At 48.9% G+C, this 11,240-nt stretch overlaps 1 protein-coding gene across 1 annotated transcript; it reads right to left on the reverse strand.

Moving 5' to 3' along the window:
• Positions 1-1,071: 1,071 nt before the first annotated feature.
• SRXN1 (sulfiredoxin 1) lies at positions 1,072-3,977 on the reverse strand. The gene is made up of 2 exons (XM_035123292.2): positions 3,524-3,977; positions 1,072-1,755 (listed from the first exon to the last, which is right to left on the reverse strand). The coding sequence occupies exons 1-2, from the start codon at positions 3,749-3,751 to the stop codon at positions 1,552-1,554; spliced, it is 432 nt and encodes a 143-aa protein (XP_034979183.2). The 5' UTR covers positions 3,752-3,977; the 3' UTR covers positions 1,072-1,551.
• Positions 3,978-11,240: the final 7,263 nt, after the last annotated feature.

The raw sequence follows: 11,240 nt of genomic DNA on the forward strand, positions 1-11,240 counted from the left end.
ATAAGCAGGGAGTTCCAAAGGATAAATTAAACTCGACACTAAAAGGTACGAGTTTTCACAAATGCGGGAATGCACAGCTTTGATTTGTGCAGGAGTTATTTTGCTTCCTGCCGCTTCTGAATAGGAGCTAGCAAGATTGCAGAACAGGCCAATCTCGGGAGCAGGAATAGATTTAGCCCAGGCATCCCCAAACTTCGGCCCTCCAGATGTTTTGGACTACAATTCCCATCTTCCCTGACCACTGGTCCTGTTAGCTAGGGATCATGGGAGTTGTAGGCCAAAACATCTGGAGGGCCGCAGTTTGGGGATGCCTGATTTAGCCAGTAAGCCAAGGCAGGGCAGGGCAATGAAGCCAGGTGTGGAAGCAACACCTGGAAGTTGCCAGGGCCCAAACACACTGGGAGGGTCCACTGGTGCCTGAACTCTGCCCCTCTGCCTGCCTAGTCCATGCGGTTTTCTGATAGCGGCAGAAGTAGCAGTGCTGGAAAGCTGCTCTCCATTTTGAATTTCCCACAATCCCATGGAGCAGCCAACATGGGTTGCCAGCAGGTAAGCCTATAGCCAGGGATGTAGTGTTGTGTAGTGGTTAGAGTGGCCTGGCAAACTAGGGTTCAAAGCTCACTGGGTGACCTTGGGCCAGTCGCTGCCTCACAGCCTAACCTACCTCACAGGGTTGTTGTAAAGCAGGCACCCCCAAACTCGGTCCTCCAGATATTTTGGGACTACAACTCCCATCATCCCTAGCTAACAGGACCAGTGGTCAGGGATGATGGGAATTGTAGTCTGGAGAGCCAAGTTTGGGGGCGCCTGTTGTAAAAGCACAAAATGGAGAGGAGTAGTGAATCCATGCGCATAAGCTTTGGCTCCTTGGAGGAAGGGTGAAATATAAACGTAATAAAAATAAATGATAAAAGCCTCCATGGTTATACCACCCCCTTCTTTCCCTGCTAAACTCCTAATGGGAGCAACAAGGCCTGACAGGGTGGGCAAAATCTTTTCACATAAGTTACGCATCTCGATCCCATCTCCCAGTCAAGAGACCCTCAAGGCGGCAACTTTTAAAACAGAATTAAGCAATTTAAAAAAAAAAAATCACTTCTGAGACATTTTCCTTTATTTGTTTATATGCTTCTTTTCAATCTTTTTGAAGCCTATTGTGAAAAGTCCATAAAAAGTGTTTTACGATATAAAAAAAACCACATTTTTTAAAAAGATACAAAAGCCAGATGGATAAAGAGGAGAAATTCCCTGAAGTAAAAAAACAGTGCCTGCGATTCAACAGTCTCCTTATCGGAAGCCTGCCATCCTGAGAGCAAAGCGCATCTCCTTGAGGACCGTACTAAGAAGAGCGTGGCTGGATGAGGCCGATGGCCCACCTAGTCCAGAATCCTGTTCTCACAGGGGCCAACCAGACGCCTGTGGGAAACCCGCAAGCAGGATTCGAACACAAGAGCAACTCTCCCCTCCTGGTATTCAGAAGCATTGGTGGTTCTGCCTGTGAAGCTCACAGCATCGCAGCCTTGCGAAGACCACTAGGTCCCAAGAGCATCCCTACCGCAAATCAGGCAGGGAGGAACCCAGGTAAGTGCGCAAGTCGCTGATGGTGGAGCGGATTATTTTAGCTGGGATGGTCTCTTTGCCCAGGCGCTTGTAGGCCGCGTAACGGTGACACCCTCCAAATGAGTAGAAGTAGTCGCCCCCTTCTCGGCCTTTGACCCAGAGAACATCTATCGGGGGCACACGGTCAGCTTCTTCCTAGGAATCGGAGGGCGAGAGATGGAGAAAAAGGTGATTCATAAATAAGGTAAATATTTTTTTTAAAAGGAAGCTGTCTTAGGGTAGATCCAACCCCCATACTGTTGTTTCCACCTCCCAGAACTACAATGTTTAGCCTGGAGAAGAGAAGGTTAAGGGGTGATATGATAGCCATGTTCAAATATATAAAAGGAGGAGGGAGAAAGGTTGTTTTCTGCTGCTCCAGAGAAGCGGACACGGAGCAATGGATTCAAACTTCAAGAAAGAAGATTCCACCTAAACATTAGGAAGAACTTCCTGACAGTAAGAGCTGTTCGGCAGTGGAATTTGCTGCCAAGGAGTGTGGTGGCGTCTCCTTCTTTGGGGGTCTTTAAGCAGAGGCTTGACAGGCATATGTCAAGAATGCTTTGATGGTGTTTCCTGCTCGGCAGGGGGTTGGACTGGATGGCCCTTGTGGTCTCTTCCAACTCTATGATTCTATGAATTCCCAGGCACCATGAACAAACTACAATTCCCGGGGGATTTTGGAGCAGTGCTTTAAATGTGCTCTGAAATGGCATGGTTCTGCCCTTAAATCACCTCAGACCCAATGGGCCTCTAATGAAGCTGAACATTAGAAGATTCACGACTGATTAAAGGAAGCACTTTTCCACGCAGTGCAAAGTTAAACTACGGAACTCACTCCCACAAGAGGCAGTGACGACCACAAATCAAAATGGCTTTGGAAAAGGGTTACACAAATTCACGAAGGAGATAGCTATCATAGCTACTACTAGCCATGGTGGCTTTGATCTGCCTCCCCATCTAGAGACAGTGATGCTTCTGAAGAACTTTAAAACACGATAAAAGATCGAACATTAAAAACTTCCCTTAACAGGACTGCCTTCAGATGTCTTTTAAAAGTCAGAGTTGTTTATTTCTCCGACATCTGATGGGAGGGCGTTCCACAGGGTGGGCGCCACCACCAAGAAGGCCCTCTGCCTGTAACTTCACTTCTCACAGGGAGGAAACTGCCAGAAGGCCCTCAGAGCCGGACCTCAGTGTCTGGGCTGAACGATGGGGGTGTAGACGCTCCTTCAGGTATACTGGACCGAGGCCATTTAGGGCTTTAAAGATCAGCACCAACACTTTGAATTGTGCTCAGAGACGCACTGGGAGCCAATGTAGGTCTTTCAGGACCAGAGTTATATGGTCCTAGCAGCTGCTTCCAGTCACCAGTTTAGCTGCCGCATTCTGGATTAGTTGTAGTTTCCGGGTCACATTCAAAGGTAGCCCCACGTAGAGAGCATGGCAGTAGTCTCTGAGATTAAGAGTCTCATGCTCTCCCGACTGAGTCTTGAATATATGCTATATGGTATATATGCTTGAATATATGCTATATGGTATCTAAAGCCACTTGCACATAATAAAATATCTATTTTATCAAAAGTAATTGTTTCAGCTTATCTTATATTTCGGAAATGTACATCCAGTTGTTTTTTCCCTTTAAATCTCCCCCCAAGAGAGTGGGGCCCTAAGTCAGGCAAAGGCAAACTCGCCCCTCCAGATGTTTTGGGACTACAATTCCCATCATCCCTGACCACTGGTCCTGTTAGCTAGGGATCATGGGAGTTGTAGTTCCAAAACATCTGGAGGGCCGGGTTTGCCTATGCTTGCCCTAAGCGTATAGCTTGTTTAGCTTATACGTAAATCCGGCACTACGACAAGTGCGAAGATCAGGTTGACCCCTGAGTCTCTCTCCTTGTGTGCTTTTTGCCTGAAGCCGTACCTGGATGGCCCTCATGAGGCTCTCCACCTTGCCTTCCTCCAAGGCGGGAGGGATGGGTCGGATGATCACCTTCATGGGCACCTCGTGGACCGCGGCGATGTTGTCCGAATGGATGCTGCGCCCTTCGCTCGCCATGTTGGCGACGTTTTCGGCCCCGCAGCACCGCCTCCGCCTTCCCAGATCCACCCCCAGCAGCTCCCTCCAAGCTCGCGATCTCACTCCCCACATCCCGGGGCTTCTTATAACGCCGTCCGGAGGGCTTGCACCGGATCTCACCACCGCTGGGCCGTGGGGGTGGGAGAGAGAGAGAAAAAAAATAAGAGGAAGAGCAGGAGGAGGAGCCACAGACACCCCCCACCCTCCACTTGCTTGGGCTTCAGAACGCCTTGTGAACCCGATCCCCGATGCCGGGCTTGCAAGAGAGCCGGGATCCCCGCAGGATCCCGACGTCCGTTCCCCCCGCTTGTCCCCAATGGAAGCGTCCCCTCCGGATGACTCACACGCGCACGTGGGCAAGCGCTTTTCCTGGGCTGGTTCATAATTTTTTTTGGCTGAGTCACGATGAGGCAGCAGAAAAGTCGGCAAAGGAGGAAGCGGGGCGCGGAAGCAGCTGCGGCTCGATCTGGACCGGGGATCAGCAGCCCCGGAACCGGTTTCCACTCGTCCTGAGGGAACCGGGTGGGCGGAAGGGCCAGGGGGAATTCCTTCGTACGGGGGCTCGGGGAGAGCCCCGGCCCTTGTCCCCCAGGAGGGGCAGGCGGGTCGCTTTCGGCTGCCGAAACTTTCTTCTGCTGATCCTTTTGGGAAGAGGGACTGATGGTTGTTAGAGACCACTCTGGAAAGAATCGTAGCTCTGTGGCATCGGGGCTGGATCGCCCAATGGGCAGAGTAAACACGTGGTTAGGTCTCACAAAGCAGAGTCGCCAAAAATAAATGCGGTGATCAGGGCCGGATTTAGGTTGGATGAGACCCTAAGCTACTGAAGGTAATAGGGTCCTTTATATGTCCAGCTGTTTTTGTGTTGAATATATGCTATATGGTAATTTATGGCCCTAAAGCCATTTGCACATAACAAATAGGAGCCTACACAACACTAAACACTGTTGCTGTGTATAGGCTTTATTTTATTTGTTTTTTTATCTTATACAGTATTTTGGAAATGTACATCCAGGTTTTTCCCCTTTTAAAGTAAGCTATAGCTTGTTTTGCTTATACAGTATGTAAATCTGGCACTGATGGGACAGGACTTTTGGGGGTTTTTGGGGGGCAGAACCGACGTGATTGGTCAGTTAAGTATTTCTATTGATCTAGGGGCGCAGTTGCCCCCCTGCCGCCCCCTTGGCTACGCCCATGCAATTAGCCATCCTGGGGAAAATCAGGGGTTTGTTAGTCTTCCTTACACCCCTCCCCGCATTTTTATCCTCTCTTTTTACGCTTATCCCCCCCCCCCCAGCTGGGCAGGGGGCACCCTACTAACATAGATTGAAATAATGCGAGGAGATCAGATCCGGTCCTGTATTGCAAAGGACATGTTTGGACGCGCACTTCAGCATACCTGTGAGCTTTGTGCCATTTCAAAAAAATAAAAATTATTTTGCGGTTTAGTATTTTTTTAATTCGAATTACATATATGTGGGGTGGGCACCACAATCTTTTCAGCCCTCTAAGGTCTGGGTCTTGATCTGGAGCCGAGTGGCAGGGGTTGGAGCAGAGTATTGAAATCTTCCCTGCCCTGGATCCATGGTGCTTAAATTCCCGCCCCCCTTTCCAAAGTGCACCTTGTGATATTTATTGTGTCTCCCCCTTTTGCCTGCAACATAAATCCGCGCTGTTTGAAGTTTCTTAATCTTTCCCTTAGGCTTCAGTCTTTAGGGACTTCCTCAATTTTAACAGCATTAGGTGGGTAAATGTCATGTTTTATGTGCTTCCTGGTTTTACAAAGATGGTTGGCCCCTTTCACGACATCAGACTATTGCATTATGCTTCCTTTTTATCACTAAGAACGAGGGCCAAACACGGTGGTTGCTTGTTCATCTAAAGATTTCCCCTATTAGTCAAGAGGTCTAGCTGGTATTACAAATGTTTAACCTTCAAAATACCTTTTTGCTGAAGGATTGTTATGGAAGAACTATACAAGTTTTGGGGGGGAGGGAGGGGGGAGAGATAGATCACGTTGAAAGAACCTCTGTCTATAGGTTGAAGCTGGTTGCTGGGGACAAACTGTGTAGAAGACTTTGAGGGATCCAAAATCTCCATAATGAGAACATAATGCAGCTGGGAAGGTGGATTTGCGGGAGTGGGGTGATAGGGGAATTTGGATCTGCTTGGAAAGAAGTCAAGCTATCCTGGTGTTCTTCCCGAGGATGTATGCTGCACCATAAATTGGGCAATGTACTTTGCAGGGTTTTGTAACCGAAACCAAGTCAGCCCACACCCCTAGGTGGTGGGTGCAATTTTTGTTCTGAAAGGGAACATTTGGGTTTTCTGAAGCATGAGTCTATTCTTTTAAAAACAGGTGGTCTTTTCAGCAAAGGAGATGTGACAAGGGTGGGATAACTGATGTGATCCTCCCTGGTCTGGGGCCAGCTTTCGGTAAGCAAAAGTCTCGCCCTCTTGGGCTGGCCTGCGTCTTGGGCCTTTTCAGTGGTGCTTCCTCGCATTTGAGTCTCCTTAGGTGTGCCTGGCCCTGTGTCTATAGCTTTCGGTGATTGGTAAAGACCCACATGAGTCTGACCAAACTACGGGAGGCAGTGGAAGACAGGAGTGCCTGGCGTGCTCTGGTCCATGGGGTCACAAAGAGTCAGACACGACTAAACAACAACAAGGTTGGTGGCCGTCAGGGCCTCATGTAGCAAGGAGTTCTGCCGCTAAACAGATCTGTCCTGGATTTTCCAACGTCCCAGCTCGGATTCAGTGTTAGGATGACACACGTAACTTGAAGCTGAGGCTCCAATACTTTGGCCACCTCATGAGAAGGGAAGACTCCCTGGAAAAGGCCCTGATGTTGGGAAAGATGGAGGGCACAAGGAGAAGGGGACGACAGAGGACGAGATGGTTGGACAGTGTTCTCGAAGCTACGAACATGAGTTTGACCAAACTGCGGGAGGCAGTGGAAGACAGGAGTGCCTGGCGTGCTCTGGTCCATGGGGTCACGAAGAGTCGGACACGACTAAACAACAACAACAAAGACCCCCCTTTTCAACATCTGTTTGGAGGAGGGAGAGGCCTGCTTAGACAAAGGGATAGTCCATGGGTAGGCAAACTAAGGCCCCGGGGCCGGATCCAGCCCAATCGCCTTCTCAATCCAGCCCGCGGACGGTCTGGGAATCATTGTTTTTTTACATGAGTAGAATGTGTCCTTTTATTTAAAATGCATCTCTGGGTTATTTGTGGGGCATAGGAATTCGTTCATCCCCCCCCCAAAAAAAATATAGTCCGGTCCCCCAGAAGGTCTGAGGGACAGTGGACCAGCCACCTGCTGAAAAAGTTTGCTGACCCCTGGATTAGTTGCTGCAGCTATTAATAAACTGAATTATTTGAAGAGTTGTTTTGCTGTATTTTAAGGCCTGTGTTATTTCATGAATGCTTTTTAAACTTCCTTGATTCGGTTGTAAGTTGCCCTCTTGGTTGTGCTAATGGTGGGACAGCAATAATCAGAATAAATATGTACAGAGCTTTGTGCTTGCCCCTGCTCTCTCCCCCCCCCCAACTCTACCAATTCAAACACAAACAACACAATTCTGTAGCAGAAGAAGGCCCTTTTTTATTATCCCTGAAATGCGTTTTACAATACTGCAGGTAGTTTCATCTGGGGGGAGATTTGTGTCTCTTCCCTGTGATCTGTCCAGTTCAAAATCTGGCAGGAAAAACAAACAAACTCTATCATGCAGAGAAAATTATTGCTGTCTTATCTTATTTACAGTATAAACACTGACGAGGATCTGGGTTGACCTTGATCGTTCCCAGTGCAAAAAGCAACAGGCAAGAAACCAGGAAACCTTCGTTTGCAGGAAGAAGCTTTCTGCTGCTTGTTGCTCATGTCAGAGGGAGGTGGGGTTTGTTCGTTTTTTGTAACGAAATGATAGCTATGATGAAATAATGTATCCATCACATGGATGCTGCTTTGAGTGTGCATGTGCAAGCAGAGGAATATGGTGGTGCTGAAGCAATGTGCAGAATTCCAAAAGTGTCGCCATGGCACCTAAGAAGACATTAGCAGTAGCTTGAGCCTCTGCATGTTTTAAGTTGTGCTATTTGTGCCCCGCTGGGGAAATTGCAAATGATTATTGTATACAGCCTTTCCCCACTCCTTGGTGGGAACAGGTAAGACTTGCCCAAGCCCTAAGAGGAGGAAAAAGGTAGGATAATGCCTGTATCGCGGTCCCCGTAACCCATACAGTACGGCCAGCCTGCACCAAAGATTCCCTCCCAGTCAGTGTGTAGTGAGCTGCTGGGGGAGCAAAACCCTTGTGTGCTGCTGCTGCTGTTGTTGGAAGGGGGGGAAGAAACCTGGGGGGGGGAAGCAAGACCTGTGGTGGGGCAGAGATGGGGAGAAGCAGCTCTGTGGGGCAGAGAGAGGAGAACAAACCATGTCTCAAGTGAACATATCAAGTTCGAATTGTAGCAAAACTGCTTTTCCACCATTCACACATTCCTGCTCCTACAGAACGGTCATTTTCAAACTTTGGGTAGCTGAGGCACACTTTTCCCCTGAATTAAAATTGGAAGCACATGGTTTGTTTGTTTTTTACACACACCCTCAAAAGTGTTTGCTTTTTTTGAGCATGTAACAGGGTTCCTTTTCCCTCAGAGGGGCGATGTTCCCCTTCCCATATAAAGTCACCGGTCTGAGTGCAGCTCCAAGTGCTCTTGGGGCAGAGACTCACGCAGAGAAAAGAGGCAACCTGGATTCTTTGAGCTCACGGGAGCCTTTGATTATTAGATACCCCCCACTTTAACCCTCTTGTGATGCATTAATGTGTTTTGGCTCACCAGCGGAGGTTAGAACCCCAGGAGAATGTATGGGATTTGTGGCTTGTGGAAGAAGGCTGCATTCCAAAGGTGGAGGGGATGTGTTGATGGTTGTGGCATTTGGCGCACCTCTTCTAACAACAAATAGAACAGTTTTCTTGGGCAACTGAGGTGACCGTTGCCGAGATGTATCCGTTGTCCTGCAAGATGGCTCATTGGGTCAGAGGTAGAAAATCGGAGGTGTCACAAAAAGCAGATGAATCTTTTGTCACATTCATTTTTGGGGGGCCTTTCCCTTTCCCCAGAGACTTATATGTCCATATCTGGAAGACACGATGTTATTTATGTACTGTTGTCAGCAGCGCCGAAAAGTTTTAAGCACATGCAAAATGGCAGAGGCTGGAGATGCAACGTTCACCTGGAGAGTTTGCATAGAAACGGCTGTTGCTTCCCATCACCTGGAATTGCAGCCCACAGAAGAGCCGACGTTTCTCATCAGTGAGGAAGAAGACATGATGGAACAATGTTGCCTTTGAACAGGTCTTGCACAGCCCAAAACACAGTCTGTTCCGAAGGGGGCAACAGCACTGAAAAATTATCTTCTGAAACATTCTACTTCCCGCATGGCTTCTACTCATTCGGCTGAGTGTAGAGTTCTGTGCCCGCCTACCTTTTTTCCATTAAAAAATCCATCACTATATCAGCAAAATATAAATGTCATTTAATGAGGAGTTGCCCCCTCCTGGTTCTTAACTCTTGTTTTAGGCTGGAGATGATGGCTAGGGAGAGAACTGATGGTTGTTTGAGAAAGACTTTGGTTCCCAGAGCAGGCCCGCATTTATTTTGTCCTGCTTTTCGTTTGAGAAAACTGGTGCCAGATATTGGCTGTGAGAGAGAGCTGGCCATCAGGAAATCTCCGTCTGAAATATTGCCTCTGTGGCGAGCTGCCTAGGTGACTTTTAGCTGCCTCCACACTGTCACTATTTTGCAGGAAGAGTTCTAGTGCATACCAGAAATTTCGGTTTGCGCAGTTAAGGTGGATTAAAGCGCTCTTGCCACCTTAGCGCGACAAATGCGCTTTAAAAGCAAACAGTTTGCACTTCGGGAAGTAATGGCGAAATGCTGTGAAAAGTGTGGTATGAGCTAACACATGGAGATGTAAATATTCCCACAAGCAGATGAGGATGAATGCAGGACGAATGCTCATGTCATATAGCCTCACCACAAACAATTCAGATTGCTCTGTAGAGACTGCGTACAATCTACCTTTCCCCATAAGCTTTGTGCAAGCAAGTCAGGACACATGTTCAATAAACAGGTCATCTGAGGAAGCCCTGCATTCTCTTTCAGTCCCCCCCCCCATCCCAGGGGCAGCATCTGGCTAACCTTAGGAGCCACAGCGCAATGAAATAGGGTATATTTTGATGCATGTGAATATTCAAAGTTCAGTTCCCATCATCCAACAACCATCTCTAACACAGGTCAAAGTAAATCGGCGATTCCTCCTTACAAATGGATTCCCCCACTCTGAAAACAGCTGCTGCCGCCACAGAGCTACAATATGCCTTCAGCTTCTGTGACAATGGTGTAGCTGCAACCTGCTTCTGCCATCGATGTCCTGCTTGCTAGGATGCATGCAAAGAAACCCCCAACGTTTCACCCACCCATTCTTCTTAAACAATAAATAGCATAAATAGGATAAATTAGAACTTTAAAATAGAGCGCTCCTAAATTTATGGCAGCAGCTGCCATTCTTACTAACACACATTTGGAAAGACAAACTCCTCAATCAAGGGGGAAATGGATGCACTATTATATTTCTGCTACAAGAGTGGCATAAAGCCCCCCTCCCCTCCCCCCGGTTACATCCCATACCTCTGATGGGCTTGCAAAGGCAAGAAGGTGGGAGCTGAGCAGAGAGGCCTCCTGATTGGCTGAAAGGCAAATGGTGCGCCACAATCCATTGGCGCTTCTCAAAGGAAGAACATGGGCATCTAATACGGGCGCCTCTGTAGCAGCAAGAGGCAAGATTAACAAATGTGGAATGGCAACAAAAACAGCTTCCTGGCTACAGCGGTGTAGCTAGCCGCTCGGGTGCCCGGGGTGGTGCATGCACCCTGCAGCCTGGGGTGGAGTGAGCCACCCATGGGGGCAGGGCGAGCTGCCAATGGGGGCGGGGCGAGCCAAGGCAGGGCGCACTGCGTGGAGCCTCTCCGCAGCCTTCCCCTCAGCTGTAGGGCGGCTGAGGTGGTGGGCAGACGCAAGCCCTGCGCTACTCAAAAAAGCAGCGTGGAGCTTGCGGGCAGTCTGCCCTCCGCCTCCACCCCAGGAGAGATGCATGGCTCAGGCACGCTGGAGGCCCTGCAGTGTGGCGCCCGGGGCCCCCTGCCTCACCTAGCTGTGCCCCTGGGTTAGGTAGATTCACGAAGGAGAGGGCTGTTGAAGGCTACTAGCCATAAAGGCTGTGCTCTGCCTGCAAAGCTGGAGGCAAAATTGCTTCTGGTTTCTGGAAATCACTCGAGGGGAGGGTGCTCCTACAGTGGCATAGGGAGGGGCGTGCGGTGGGTGCGGAAGTTATTTTTTAAAAAAACATATTTTTGTCATTTTGCCACCCCCCCTCAGTGATGACACCCGGGGTGGACCCCACCCACCACGCCCCCTTCCTACGCCACTGCCTGGCTACGCTCACACCATGGAAACAATGTTTGGATTTAGCTATGCAGTAAATCTATTTCTTGCCCTTGCC

Source organism: Zootoca vivipara, chromosome 7 (assembly GCF_963506605.1).
Source record: "Zootoca vivipara chromosome 7, rZooViv1.1, whole genome shotgun sequence".
Taxonomy (NCBI): Eukaryota; Metazoa; Chordata; class Lepidosauria; order Squamata; family Lacertidae; genus Zootoca; species Zootoca vivipara.